The sequence below is a fragment of the Physeter macrocephalus genome, chromosome 18, assembly GCF_002837175.3.
Source record: "Physeter macrocephalus isolate SW-GA chromosome 18, ASM283717v5, whole genome shotgun sequence".
NCBI classification, from domain to species: Eukaryota; Metazoa; Chordata; class Mammalia; order Artiodactyla; family Physeteridae; genus Physeter; species Physeter macrocephalus.
In genome coordinates, this window is record NC_041231.1 from 76,897,914 (window position 1) to 76,912,588 (window position 14,675).

The following is a 14,675-nucleotide window of genomic DNA, read 5'->3' on the forward strand; positions in this document are numbered from 1 at the left end:
ATGTGTCCCTAGGTCTGAAGTGGGTCTCTTATACACAGCATATATATGGGTCTCGTTTTTGTATCCATTCAGCCAGTCTATGTCTTTTGGTTGGAGCATTTAATCCATTTACATTTAAGGCAGTTATCGATATGTGTGTTCCTATTACCATTTTCTTAATTGTTTTGGGTTTGTTATTGATGGTGTCTTCCTTCTCTTGTATTTCTTTCCTAGAGAAGTTCCCTTAGCATTTGTTGTAAAGCTGGTTTGGTGGTGCTGAATTCTCTTAGCTTTTGCTTGTCTGTAAAGGTTTTAATTTCTCCGTCAAATCTGAATGAGATCCTTGCTAGGTAGAGTGATCTTGGTTGTAGGTTTTTCTCTTTAATCACTTTAAATATGTCCTGCCACTTCTTTCTGGCTTGCAGAGTTTCTGCTGAAAGATCAGCTGTTAACCTTATGGGGATTCCCTTGTGTGTTATTTGTTGTTTTTCCCTTGCTGCTTTTAATATTTTTTCTTTGTATTTAACTTTTGATAGTTTGATTAATATGTGTCTTGGTGTGTTTCTCCTTGGATTTATCCTGTATGGGACGCTCTGCGCTTCCTGGACTTGACTGACTATACCCTTTCCCATGTTAGGGAAGTTTTCAACTACAATCTCCTCAAATATTTTCTCAGTCTCTTTTTTTCCCCTCTTCTTCTTCTGGGACCCCTATAATTCAAATGTTGGTGCGTTTAATGTTGTCCCAGAGGTCTCTGAGACTGCCCTCAATTCTTTTCATTCTTTTTTCTTTATTCTGCCCTGCGGTAGTTATTTCCACTATTTTATCTCCCAGGTCACCTATCCGTTCTTCTGCCTCAGTCATTCTGCTATTGATTCCTTCTAGAGAATTTTAAATTTCATTTACTGTGTTGTTCATCATTGTCTGTTTGCTCTTTAGTTCTTCTAGGTCCTTGTTAAACGTTTCTTGTATTTTCTCTGTCTTCTCATTTTGCTTAACTTACTGTGTTTGGGGTCTCCTTTTTGCAGGCTCCAGGTTCGTAGTTCCCGTTGTTTTTGGTGTCTGCTCCCAGTGGGTAAGGTTGGATCAGTGGGTTGTGTAGGGTTCCTGGTGGAGGAGACTGGTGCCTATGTTCTGGTGGATGAGGCTGGATCTTGTCTTTCTGGTGGGCAGGACCACGTTTGGTGGTGTGTTTTGGGGTGCTGTGAACTTATTATGATTTTAAGTATCCTCTCTGCTAATGGGTGGGGTGGTGTTCCTGTCTTGCTAGTTGTTTGGCATAGGGTGTCCAGCACTGTAGCTTGCTGGTCATTGAGTGGAGCTGGGTCTTCATGTTGAGATGGAGACCTCTGAGAGAGCTTTCGCCGTTTGATTTTTTTTTTAAATTTTAACTTATTTATTTTTGGCTGCATTGGGTCTTCGTTGCTGTGCGCAGGCTTTCTCTAGTTGCGGCGAGTGGGGGCTACTCCTCATTGCGGTGCGCCGGCTTCTCATTGCGCTGGCTTCTCTTATTGCCAAGCACGGGCTCTAGGCGTGCAGGCTTCAGTAGTTGTGGCACGCAGGCTCATTAGTTGTGGCACGCAGGCTCATTAGTTGTGGCTTGTGGGCTCTAGAGCGCAGGCTCAGTAGTTGTGGCGCATGGGCTTAGCTGCTCCGCAGCATGTGAGATCTTCCCGGACCAGGGCTCGAACCCGTGTGCCCTGCATTGGCAGGAGGATTCTTAACCACTGCGCCACCAGGGAAGCCCTCGCCGTTTCATATTACGTGGGGCCGGGAGGTCTCTGGTGGACCAATGTCCTGAACTCGGCTCTCCCACCTCAGAGACTCAGGCCTGACACCCGGCCAGAGGACCAAGACCCTGTCAGCCACATGGCCAGGTACGTGGGGAGTTTCTTGCCTTTTGGGAAGTCTGAGGTCTTCTGCCAGCGTTCAGTAGGTGTTCTGGTAGGAGCTGTTCCTCATGTCGATGTATTTTTTATTAATTTGTGGGGAGGAAGGCGATCTCCATGTCTTACTCCTCCGCCATCTTGAAGCTATCTCCTCAACATTATTTTTTATTGTAACCATCCTATTGGGTATGAAGTGGTATCTCATTATGGTTTTGATTTGCATTTCCCTAATGACTATAGATGTTGAGCATCTTTTCATGGCCTTGTTGGCCATTTGTATATCTTCTTTAGAGATATATCTATTCAAGTCTTTTGCCTATTTTAATTAGATTATCTTTTTCTATATGTCTATCCTTCTCAGTACCAAACTATTTTGATTTCTGTAGCTTTGCAGTAAGTTTTGAAAATGAGAAGTTTGAGTCTCCCAACTTTGTTCTTTTTCAAGATTGTTTTGGCTTTTAGGGGCCCCTTGCAATTCCATATGAATCTGAGGATCAGCTTTGTGCAAAAAAAAAAGTGTTGGAAATTTTTTTTTAACGTATGTATGTATGTATGTATGTATGTATATATTTGCCATGCTGCGCAGCATGAGGGATCTTAGTTCCCTGACCATGGATTGAACCTGTGCCCCCTGCAGTGGAAGCGCTTGGAGTCCTAACCAATGGACCACTAGGGAATTCCCACTGTTGGAATTTTAATAGGGACTGCATTCAATCTGTAGATTGCTTTGAGTAATATTTCCATCTTAACGAACTTAAGCCTTTCAATTCATGAATACGGGATGCCTTTTCATTTAGGTCATCTTTATTTCCAGAATGTTTTTTAGTTTTCAATGTATAAGTCTTTCATATCCTTGGCTAAATTTATTCCTGGGTACTTTATTCTTCTGAATGCTATTGTACATGGAATTATTTTCTTAATTTCCTTTTGGGATCATTCATTGCTGGTGTATAAAAACACAACTGATTTTTGTATGTTGATCTTGTGTCCTATAACTTTGTTGAATTTATTTATTAGCAGAAGTAGTTTTAGAACTCTTTTCTAGTCCTAGTTTGCTGAGTGTTTTTATCATGAGAGGGTGTTGGATTCTGTCAAATGCTTTTTCTGTGTCAATTAAGATGATCAAGTGGGTTTTTTCCTTTGTTCTATTAATGTGGTGTACTATGCTGATTTATTTTTGTATGTTGAACCACTCTTATATCCTTGAGATAAATCCCACTTGGTCATAGTGTATAATCCTTATAACATGCTGTTGGATTCAATTTGCTTGTATTCTGTGAGGCTATCCATAACTCTGCCTTAGCCTTTACCTCCTGTTGGGTGGAGCTCAAGGGTTGGTAAGTGGTGCCACTTACTTTTAAAAACTGCAATTTGCCAACTTTTTAGTTTCTGATTTAAGTTTTTCTTGGCTGTTTGGGAAGATGTCTAATACTATGAAATGATCTCTGATAAAATCAGTCCTTTTTTTAAAAAAATAGAGTTTTTTTCCTATTTATTTATTTATTGGCTGTGTTGGGTCTTCGTTGCTGCACGCGGGATTTGTCTAGTTGCTGTGAGCGGGGGCTACTCTTCATTGCGGTGAGCGGGCTTCCCACTGCGGTGGCTTCTCTTGTTGTGCAGCACGGGCTCTAGGCATGCGGGCTTCAGCAGTTGTGGCTCGCCGGCTCTAGAGCTCAGGCTCAGTAGTTGTGGTGCACGGGCTTAGTTGCTCCACGGCATGTGGGATCTTCCCGGACCAGGGATCGAACCCGTGTCCCCTGCATTGGCAGGCAGATTCTTATCCACTGCATCACCAGGGAAGCCCCAAATCAGTTCTTCTTGAAAAGAAATTCATAGTCTTAAATTTGATGGGGAACAGATGAGATGTTTTTTTTTATTTTTTAATTAAGTGTGACTGTGATCCCAAGATATAATTTTAAAAATAGATATAATTTTAAAAATATAATGCATCATATGTCAAATGTCCCTGATGGTACAACAAAATCTTGTATTCTGTATAGTCTCCCCTCCTCCTCCTCCCCTTCGCCAAGGAGGTGGCACCATGGTGGCTGCACCTGTAACTCACAAGTAATGGAAGGAGGACTCAGTACATACTGCTCTCGTATCTATGGCTCCAGGGAGTCCTACAAGCCCTAGTAACATTCAGGTTCCTGAAATATCACCTTTCCTGACACACTTGCAAGTTAGAGCACTATGCTTCCACATTAAGAGGAACTAGTTATTGCTTGGCAAAGAAAAAGACAATCAAGTAATAAAAGTTTTAAGTCTGCACAGTCTGTACCTATCTGAAATATTGTTAGTATCACCAACTAAGAGTGTAATTGCCATACACGCAGGTATATATTATTCAGCCATAATAGAGGAGAAAATCTTGCTATTTGTGACAACATGATGGACCTTGAGGGCATTATGCTAAGTGAAACACATCAGACACTGAAAGACAAATACAGTATGATCTTACTTGTATGCTGAATAAAAAAAACCAAGCTCACAGAAACAGAACAGTTTGATGGATGCCCAAGGAGGGAGATGGGGGTGGGGGAAATGGGCGAAGGTGGTCAAAGGTACAGACTTCAGTTAAAAAGGTAAGTAAGTTCTGGAAATGTAATATATACAGCACACTGACTATAGTTAATACTGTATTGCGTATTTGAAAGTTGCTAAGAGAGATCTTAAAAGTTCTCATCACAAGAAAAAAAATGTGTGACTATGTGAGCTGATGGGTGTTAACTAAACCTACTGTGGTAATCATTTCACAATATATACATATATCAAACCAAAAAAAAAAGTATAATCACTATGCTAAACAAGACTTCCCACATACAAAGATTTCAATAAAACATCTGGAAACAATGTAACAAACTTTAATTTAACAGAAAAGCTGTTATTCTAAACAGATAATGAATGATGATAATGAACCTTCTGAGAACCTGAGAATTCTGCTCCCCACATCTATCTTCCACCCAACCCACTAAGAACACACCGTGCAATAGAAATAAAAAGTAAGCCACATAAGCCATTTAAAATTTTCTAACCAGCCAAACTTAAAAAGTGAAAAGAAACAGGTTAAATTAATTATATTTTTATTTAACCCAACACATCAAAAAATCATTTCAATATGTTAGCAATATAAAAATTAATGAAATATTTTTACATTTTTTGTACTAAGTTTTCAAAATATAGTGTGTGTTTTACACCTACAGTTTATCTCAATTCAGACTAGCCATATTTCAAGTGCTCAGTAGCCAGCCACATGTGGCTAGCGGTTACCATACTAGACAGTGCAGCTCTAACACCTTCGATTATCAGACTATTTGTTTGACAAGGAGTTAAAACAGGAGTTTTATAACAAGGAGTTAATACACAAACTGGTAGGAATGTAAACTAGTACACCACTTTAGAAAACTATTTGATTCTATCTATGAAAACTGAAAATATGCATACCTTATAAACAGGAATTCTACTCCTACATGTAGGATTCTGCTCCTACCCAACAGAAATTATGTATACACCAAAAGACATTTATAAGAATATTAACAGCAGCACTCGTAGTGATAAAAAAAATGCTGGAAACTACCAGAAGTCCATCAACACTAAATGGATAAATGAGTTACAGCATATTCACACAATGGAATACCATCCCACCAATGAGAATGAACAAGCCACAACTACATGCAACAACACGGATGAGCTCACAAACATAATATTACACAAGAGAAGCCAAGGCACAAAAGAGTACATGCTTCTGACTCCCATTTATTAAAGCTCAAAAAACCAGGCAAAATATTAAAAGTTAGAATAGTGGTTACCCTTGAGGGGCATGTAGGACTGAAAAGAGGTGCTGGGTAAGGTCGTTTCTTGATCTGGATGCTGATTACATGGAGGTGTCCACTTTGTCAAAATTCAATTACCCGCACTCACAATTTGTGTCCTTTTCTTATGTATATTTGTACCCTTAACATTATACTTCAAGTTAAAACTTACTACGAAAACAAGACAAAACTCTAACAGCTCCAGCTGCACACTACTCAGGGAATCTAACTACTCCATAACTACAGTCAACATTTTTCAAAATACCTTTTGATTTACTTTGGGATTTTCCAAAAGTGTTGTACTCTTAGAAAAATATCAAGATGGCAATCTCGTCTCCTCCCCTAACCAGGGATGAACCTTGTTTCCAGGTCTAGGTTCCCACCACAGGGACTCTGGCCACAGGCTTAAAAAGTCAATGAGTCTGTTGCTATCCGACTTCATCACTTTCACATTTCTCTAAACTACAGAAGATCCTTTTGGTCTTAAAAACATCAATATGGAGACAAACTTTTCCTTGACTAAATATTTTACTACCTTCTGAACATGTAACCCATACTTCTTTTTGAAGTCTTTTTCCTCCTTTTGAAATCAGAGCAAAGTATCGTCTATTTCCATAGACACATCCACAATGACAACTTGTTCAGACACTCCAGCCCTCCAATTTGGTCAACATTAACTTAAAACCTTGGATTCTTAAGCATATGGTCCAGGGTGTCTGCAGTCAGCAGAGCATCCCTGAGACATGAGTAATTTGGTTTACTCATGTTGAGTAAATTTGGTTTACTCAGTTGAGACTCTGCTCTAACACCCTGGGTAAGAGGCCAAAAAACAGTGAAACAGAGCTCTAACCTGAACTCAGAAACACTAGGAGATGTAAAAAGCAATCAAATTTTGCTTTGGCCAGTAAAAACTGATTCTCTCCAAAGGCTCTCTTTCACTGTAGACAGCATCTATCCCTGAATCATCAAACATATATTGAGTAACCAACAAGCCTACACTTGGCCTACTTCCGCTTGATTATATCAGCTCATGTGATTTATAACAGTGGTTCTGAACCTTTAATGTGCACACAAACAACCTGGGGATCTTGTTAAAATGCAGATTCTGATTTAGTATGTCTGGGGTGAAGCCCTAATACTGCATTTTAAACAAGCTCTCAGATGACTGCTGATGCTGCTGGTCTGAGGACTCAGCTTTGAGAAGTAAAAACCTAGGACTCTGATGTGGAGCATGTATCATGCCTTCCTTTGGCATGTTCAGCCACTGGATGTTTGGTCCATTTGAGAACACAGTCACTACTGATAAATTCAGATTAGCTCGTTTGAATAGCTGACCCAGAGAAGCACCACTACAGAAAGCAACTGCCCTGCTCCCAATGAACAATTCCTTTAGTGGCAAAACTTTAGACCAAATGAAACTTAAAGTAAAAAGTAGAAATGAAGTATAAAGAAGTAAAAGAACACAGAGGAGGCTCAAAATGAGAAAAGCCATTTTGAGATCAGCCCCCATGTGTTCACTTGGAATGCAAGACTTATAAAAGTGAGAGCTGGGGCTTCCCTGGTGGCACAGTGGTTAAGAATCTGCCTGCCAATGCAGGGGACATTGGCTCGGGTTCGAGCCCTGGTCCGGGAATATCCCACATACCGTGGAGCAACTAAGCCGGTGTGCCACAACTACTGAGCCCGTGCTTTAGAGCCTAAGAGCCACAACTACTGAAGCCCGTGCACCTAGAGCCCATGCTCTGCAACAAGAAGCCACCGCAATGAGAAGGCCGTGCACCGCAACGAAGAGTAGCCCCCGCTTGCCACAACTAGAGAAAGCCCGCGCACAGCAACGAAGACCCAACGCAGCCAAAAATAAATAAAATAAAATTATAACAACAACAACAAAAAAAGTGAGAGTCAATGTTAACTTTTAAAAAGGAGAGTCCCTCTAGAATGAAACAGGGCCTAATCTCTTATTTATCACCATATGATCTGAAGAAGTATAAACAAATTAAGCTTTTGAGATTTTTAAGGCAAAAAGTTTTAAATACAACAGAGAAAAACCATTATTCTCACTCACCTTATAAGGGCAAGCAAATTATCAAGAAGTTTCAGAATCTGTTCTGTGCAGGGGTTACGGAAGATTGGATTTCCAGGGGGTGTATAACCCACCACAAATCCCCCAGCTTTGGCCTCTTCTAGGTCAGTGGGCCAGCAAGTTCGTTTCACAACACCCAGAATGCTATACACACAAAAGCTCATCTACAGAAAAACATAAAAATGAAAGGTAAACATAAAAGGGGAAGAAAAGACAAAAGTGCTATTAGATATTTGCAAGATTATGGCAAAGGTGACATAGAAGCCGGACGAAAGGAAAAGATGCCCCCCGCCCGCCCCCATCCCTGTCCCTTCCTTTAAGGTCAAGTCCAAAAGGGTCCTTTCAATGCCATCTTCAGGACCAGTGGTAGGCTCTAAAAGCTTCCCTTTCATGAGGATATCCTTCCAGAGGCTTACAGGCCCCCAATTAGAAGGTGGCTTGGACATACTTCAAAACAGTATTTACCCTGCCAACATTTCATCTTGTTTTTGAGTTGGCCTTGCATCCTCCAGTTTAGGCCTTCATAGATTTTGCCCTAATCCTCACTCATAGTACCTTCTACCAACTGACTACTTGCCAGGTTAATTAATAAGACTTTTGCCATAATGGAGCCAGGAACAATGCTTATTTGAATAGCAAAGAACTGGAAAAGCTCAGGTTTGCAAGTTAGGCCACCATTTAGGACTTTACTTGCCAGAGAGCAGGCAGGGAGAACCCACCCTGCTGACCAAGTTCTGACCTACTTCCTCATTACACCTTCAGTCCTCCAAGCTATTTACAGATCCTTCAAGCCAAAATAATGACTTCATAGAAAAGACCACCTGCTCTGCTGTAAGAACTAGCTCAAGAATTTAAGACTAAAGAAGAAAAGAAAGGAGACACTAACAGAAGTGGAGATTCCCAGATTTCTTGCTCGTATACAAAAAAACATAAGTCTACAAGAACCTGGACAAATGACAACACCCTACTCCTACCTGTGGCCTACGCACCTTCCCTATCCCAGGAGAGGCTTACTCACTCGTGCACGGTTTAAGCCACAGGGATCCTCCAGGCCCGGGTCACAGCTTGTCCGATCTGCACCCACATAGGCAATAAATGCATCAACATCTGACAGCACTCTAAAGGTTTGTGGGGGAAAGACAAGTTACAGCATGATTTTTAAGCAAGGATAGTTTCTTCCTCAAGAGCTAATAAGCTGTGATTATTTGACCCCCAAAGAGCAGTTGTTACAGTGAGAAGAATCTAATCAAATTGTCAGCCGTCATATGAAGATTTATTAACTTCTCTTCCCACTTCTAAATGTTATTAGTGACACTTTTAAGAATCAAAAAGGGTACAAGCTTGAGAAGGCTATGTGGGCACAGAGGGGTGTCTGTGCAGCTCCTACTTTGTATGGCCCTACTGGCTGTTCTCACTTCTTTATATGTGCTGAAGCTGCAACTAGACACCACAGCAGACCTCACTCTGTGGCCTTCTGACCCACACTATTCACCTTAGTCATTTTCGTCTCTGTTCCTACGCCTCTGCAGAGCAAGGTGATGTTTTCGGCATTTCACTTACAAGACTGCTTTTAGAGCAGCGGTGCCAACCTCTTTGGCACCACAGGGACTGGTTTCGTGGAAGACAATTTTTCCACAGACCCTGGGTCGGGGGTGTATGGGGGATGGTTCAGGCGGTAATGCGAGCGATGGGGAGCAGTGATGAAGCTCTCCTCTGCCGCTCACCTCCTGCTGTGCAGCCCAGTTCCTAACAGGCAGCGGACCAGTACCGGTCTGTGGCCCGGGGGGTGGGGACCCCTGTTTTAGAGCCTTCAGCTATCACTGATAGTGCCACTACACCTCGATATCCTTACACCCCGACCCCGGACACAGTCTTAGAAGAGAATGGGTACTCAAGTGCAGTCAAGGTCAAGGGCAAAGGATCTCCCCTACCTGTGCATGTCTTCAGAAAGCCAGATGCTGGCCACGGGTGCCATTAGCTCCTCTAGAAACACCTTCTGACGCTCGTAGTTCTTGAACTGGTTGCTAATGAGAACCAGGGCTTCCATGAGGGCACACTTCTCCATCTGTGTCAGGAGCAGCTCATTGGAGAGGAGCTGCTTCACATGGTTATACAGCATGTCAAAATTGGGCTGCATTTCACAAAGGAAAAAACCCAGAGGTGGTGAAGGTCTGAGTTTCAAGAAGTGGTGGGTCACTCAAGGAAGGTAAAAAAGAGGATGAAGACACTTCCAGGACAGTCAGGCCAATAAGACTGTCACTTAATAATTTAATTATAACACTCTTCTTTTGGCTGAACAGGCAAGGCAATTTAGGTTTGAGTATTTGGGTAACTGCACTTTCCGACTCTACAACTGTGAAAACCATCTGTATTTTATTTCTGTATCAACTTTTACAGTATCTTCATGGACAAAGATCAGTTTGTTTTATATACATATATATATATTTTATATAGAGAGAGAGAGAAGGAGGGAGAGGGGGAGAGAGACAGACAGACACACAAATAACTGCTGTGTATTCAGAGAAGAAATTTTTGGTTAATTTGTTATCTGGAGTAGTGCTAAACTTCTTACAAAAACCCTCCAAAAAAGGTTGGGGTTTGCACCTGGCTTCTCTCAAGACTAGGCACATCACTTGGCAGTGGTGGTTAAGAACATCACACATAGTACGGTAAAGAGGTGTACACTGACAGGGAAAACTTGGTCATCCATGTGGAAGAGAACAATTCATTCTGAGGCAATATATTTGCATTTCTAAACTTCACTGAGTAAGTCTGGAGTTGGGGAAGACCAACCCTATATGAAGTATAGTTAGGGGTGGATTTATAGAGAAATGTACCCAAACTCGGCATGTCTCAGTGGCTACTTGAACAGAGTCCAGGCCTTACCAGCACGAGCTGGGGGTAGTCACGACACATCTTGATGATGGAGGAACAAGCATGTCTCCTCACATTCCTCACCGCCCGGGTCCTGGGAGCCTGGGAAGAGGTATTTAATAAACTTAAAGCTACTTTTAATATAATTAACAGATGCTGCAGAGAATCATGTAACTATCTCCTTCAGAGGTAAATTCACAATTTTCACAGCTACGGGAGTATAATCAAGTGACATTTATAGTTACCAGGAATCCACATGTTTACTGTTTGTCCTAGAGTATCTCTAGTGCAAAACACCCCATCATATGACTATCTCCTGCCTTTATTAACCCCTTTTGCTTATTAGAAAAATCTACACTAAGTGTTGGGTATTCACATTTTTGTTCTTAAGAAGTTAGAATTGGTAGGCTGAATTAATGATCTTACCTTACTTTCCTCAACAGTTTCAAAAGTGACAGATGAAAATAGCTAAAGGGAAGAAAAAAGGTCACTCATCAGTACCAAATGCATCAAGTATTTTACAAAGTTTCTAACAAAATCGCCAAAGTGCAAACAATATGGTAACAAAAGGGTTTTCAACTGGCATTACAAAGTTTCAGATGTTCATTTTCTCAGATAACTCTGCAAGAGGCTTGAGATTCACAATTTTACCAGCAAACACTTTACAAAGATAAAGGCCACAGAATCCCAGAACAATCCAGGCTATCACCCAAGAACTCAGCCATGGTCACATCTCTCCACTTTTTGTTAAAAGTTGAGTGGTCTACTCTCCCTGATTCCATTTCATAACTTCCCACTTACTCCTTAACCCAATGCAATGTGACTGCTGCCCTAGCCACTATGATGGAATAACATGCTAACAAAGGTCTAGAGGAACCCAATGGACACTCTCCAATTCTTAAAGAATTTCGGTGGCAACAAATGAGTCCACATTTTTGAAGTTCTCCTGGACTTTGTAACACAACATTTTCTCCATCTCTCTGGCCATCCCTTTTTTTGTTCTTTGAGGGTTTCTCCCTCAATGATGGTGACTGTCAGGGTTCTCTGCCTGAGCTACATGTCCAACTCTACATAAAACTTCTTTTTGCTAGGGCTTCACCTCTACTATTGGCATTTCTATGATGACAATGCCTTAATTTTCTCTCATAATTTTCTGAATCTAGACCTTTAACCTCAAATAGCCAGTTTAGCATGAGATGTCTCCACTGAGATATTATATGTATACTTTAAACCTAGTCTGGCAAAACAGAACTCACCCCTTCTCTGCCTTACTCCTTCCCTCTGCCTGGTCCAATATTCTCACTCAGGTGGTGCTTCACCTCTCACTAGTCACCTCAACTGGAGCCCAAAACCTTTCCTCTTACAAATCACCTCCCAACTTGACAGCACACATTGATACCTCCTCCTTCAGGTACTCTTTCCCATCTCAGTGTACATGTCTAATAACTGCAATGCCACGTAGGTACCACATCTGTCTATGTGCCTTTCTCCCCAAACAGAGAGGTGGTAAAGGACAAGGCTTTCCTACTAGCATGGTGCCTGCTCCACATTAAGTACTGAGTAAATATTTGATAAATGAATAAACAACTGTTTATTAGCTTGTCTCATATACTTACAAAAACAGTTACAAAAAATAATTAGCTTAGAAATGCCAAAATAAAGTTTACAAAGGAGAGGGAGTTTACCTTAGAGAAGACCTGGGGCAGGAACTCTGGTCTGTAGGTGACAAATGGAAAGAGTGCTGAGACATTAGTGAGGACACAGGACAGGATGAGGGGATCCTTGGTGTCAAAGTTCAGGACCATCTGCAATAGCTCTACTCCATCATTAATAGGAATTTCCTGTGATACAGACATGAAAGGAGGTTAACATAACTGAAAACCACTTTTGCTAAATTTCCTTCACACTCTATATAAATATGGTTGTCATATATGGTTTTATATACTGCTTCTTAACCCTTAAAATTCTAAGCATTACCCCATGTTATTAAAATTTTTCACAAATGATGCTGCCATTATTAGGGATGTAGCATTACCTACTTGAAATTGAACAAACTCAGAATGCCATCATTTCAAACTGAAGTGAATATAAAAACAGATGAAGTTAATGATCCTAAGATCTAATTTGTTAATATGCCATTTGTGAGAAAAAGCACTGTATTTCACTTATCTTCAAGGGACTTAGATTCTTTCTACAACTAACCTAGAATGAGTTAAGACGAATTACCACAAAATAAGTGATCCAATTATTTTTAATCTAATTAACATAGTTAATATAGTATATGCTGTTATCTGGTTTAATCAGATTATTCAGGAAAGAGGGACACAGATCAGCCATCATGAATAGTCTGGTCAATTTGCCATAAATTGGCAGGTATCTCTTAGATTTTCCAATTCAAGGCTTCCATCACTGTCCTCCCTATAACAGTTACCCTACCTGTGGTTCACTGTACTATCAGGCTCATGTTATTATCCCCTAAAACGAATACTAAACACCGCGGGGCTTAAAGTTAGAGAGACCTAATTTGGGTCCCAGCTCTATTTATTAGCTATTTGACCTTGAGCATGTTATTTACCCTCTCTGAATCTCAGTTTCCTCTTCTGTGAGATGCACACTCACATATTTTCCTATCCCACTGCCAGTTTTAAGAAGATCAAAATTGGGGACTTCCCTGGTGGCGCAGTGGTTAAGACTCTGGGCTCCCAATGCAGGGGGCCCGGGTTCAATCCCTGTTCAGGGAACTAGATCCCAGATGCATGCTGCAACCAAGAGTTCGCATGCCACAACTAAGAAACCGGCGAGCCGCAACTAAGGAGCCCGCCTGCTGCATCTAAGACCTGGCGCAACCAAATAAATAATAATTTTTAAAAGATCAAAATTATTATGCAATCAGCACAAGAAACAATTACTTACTTCTTTATCTAATGTTCGAAACATCTGGTTGATCACACTTTCCAAAAAAAAGGTCATGGCTTCCCACTGCACAAATGAAGGTGAGAAGATGGAGCAGAGGCTGCCTTCTCCAGTTCCAGCTGCAGGGGAACAGGGTTTTAAAACACACAACACGCACTTATAAACACTGTAGGATCACAGAAGACACAGAGACCACGGGGCTGTAAAAACCACTAGGTAATTTCACAGTTGAAGGAACAAGGTAATCTAACCCTTCTCAGCCTGGGAAAAGAAAAGGAAGCAGAAAGGGATCCCTATCCTGCCTCTACCTCTAAAAACAAACTGTCTGAATTCACCTTTGTGAGCCTTGTCTGCAAAGCCAGTTCTGAGTACTGAATGAGAATATACACGTAAGCATCAAAACCAGTGCCTGGCCAATTGAGAAATATTAATTAATTTCCCCCTCCCTCCCCTTTCATAATCTGTCCATGGGAATCTAAATAATTATGATATCTAAGACCATAAAGAATCTTTCCAACAAGGAACTGCTGTAAGATACAAAATGTTGCTTCATATCCAGTAGCCTCAGGACAACTGCAAGGGCCCTGTGCAGAGAACTGTGCCACCCTCCAAGTTCACAAGTATCATCAAGTTCCCTGGTGGCCTAGTGGTTAGGATTTGGTGCTGTCACTGCCATGACCCAGGTTCGATCCCTGGTCAGGGAACTGAGATCCTGCAAGCCACGTGGCGCGACCAAAATATGAAAAAAAAAAAAAAAAAAAAAAGAAAAAACCCCACAAGTATCATCAAAGCATGTCACTTAAACAGCAAGGCCCCCACAAAACGAATTACAAATTACTTTTCTTGCTTCCATACAGTGCTCACATTTACTAGCTTCATCTTGGTACAACATATTTGGGCCTCTGCAAACATTCAAGTTACTAGATAGATACCAGAGACCTTTACAGTCAACTGTGAATACATAAAACTGAATGTTAAATCCCATGAATGTCAAGTAACTAGCGTACCTGGTAACTGACCATAGTGTGGAGTTTTTCCAAAGCAGTGACTTACACCCTTTCCTTACAATCCTCTCACCCACTGCCTGCATTAATAAGATGACAGACAGAAGATACAGAGCACAGA

The 14,675-nt window shown here is 41.1% G+C and overlaps 1 protein-coding gene and 1 non-coding gene across 2 annotated transcripts in view; one reads left to right on the plus strand and one right to left on the minus strand.

Moving 5' to 3' along the window:
* Window positions 1–14,675, minus strand: part of XPO5 (exportin 5) — a 37,363-nt gene that overhangs the window by 5,389 nt on the left and 17,299 nt on the right. Inside the window, exons 14-20 of the mRNA XM_028479217.2 lie at window positions 13,551–13,669; window positions 12,323–12,478; window positions 11,064–11,105; window positions 10,650–10,739; window positions 9,695–9,894; window positions 8,782–8,881; window positions 7,746–7,927 (exon numbers count right to left, since the gene is read on the minus strand). Coding sequence (XP_028335018.1) covers window positions 7,746–7,927; window positions 8,782–8,881; window positions 9,695–9,894; window positions 10,650–10,739; window positions 11,064–11,105; window positions 12,323–12,478; window positions 13,551–13,669 — 889 coding nt within the window. The remainder of the gene's footprint in view (window positions 1–7,745; window positions 7,928–8,781; window positions 8,882–9,694; window positions 9,895–10,649; window positions 10,740–11,063; window positions 11,106–12,322; window positions 12,479–13,550; window positions 13,670–14,675) is intronic.
* On the plus strand, window positions 14,183–14,254 carry TRNAD-GUC (transfer RNA aspartic acid (anticodon GUC)). The gene has a single exon. It is a non-coding gene; the product is annotated as a tRNA-Asp (tRNA).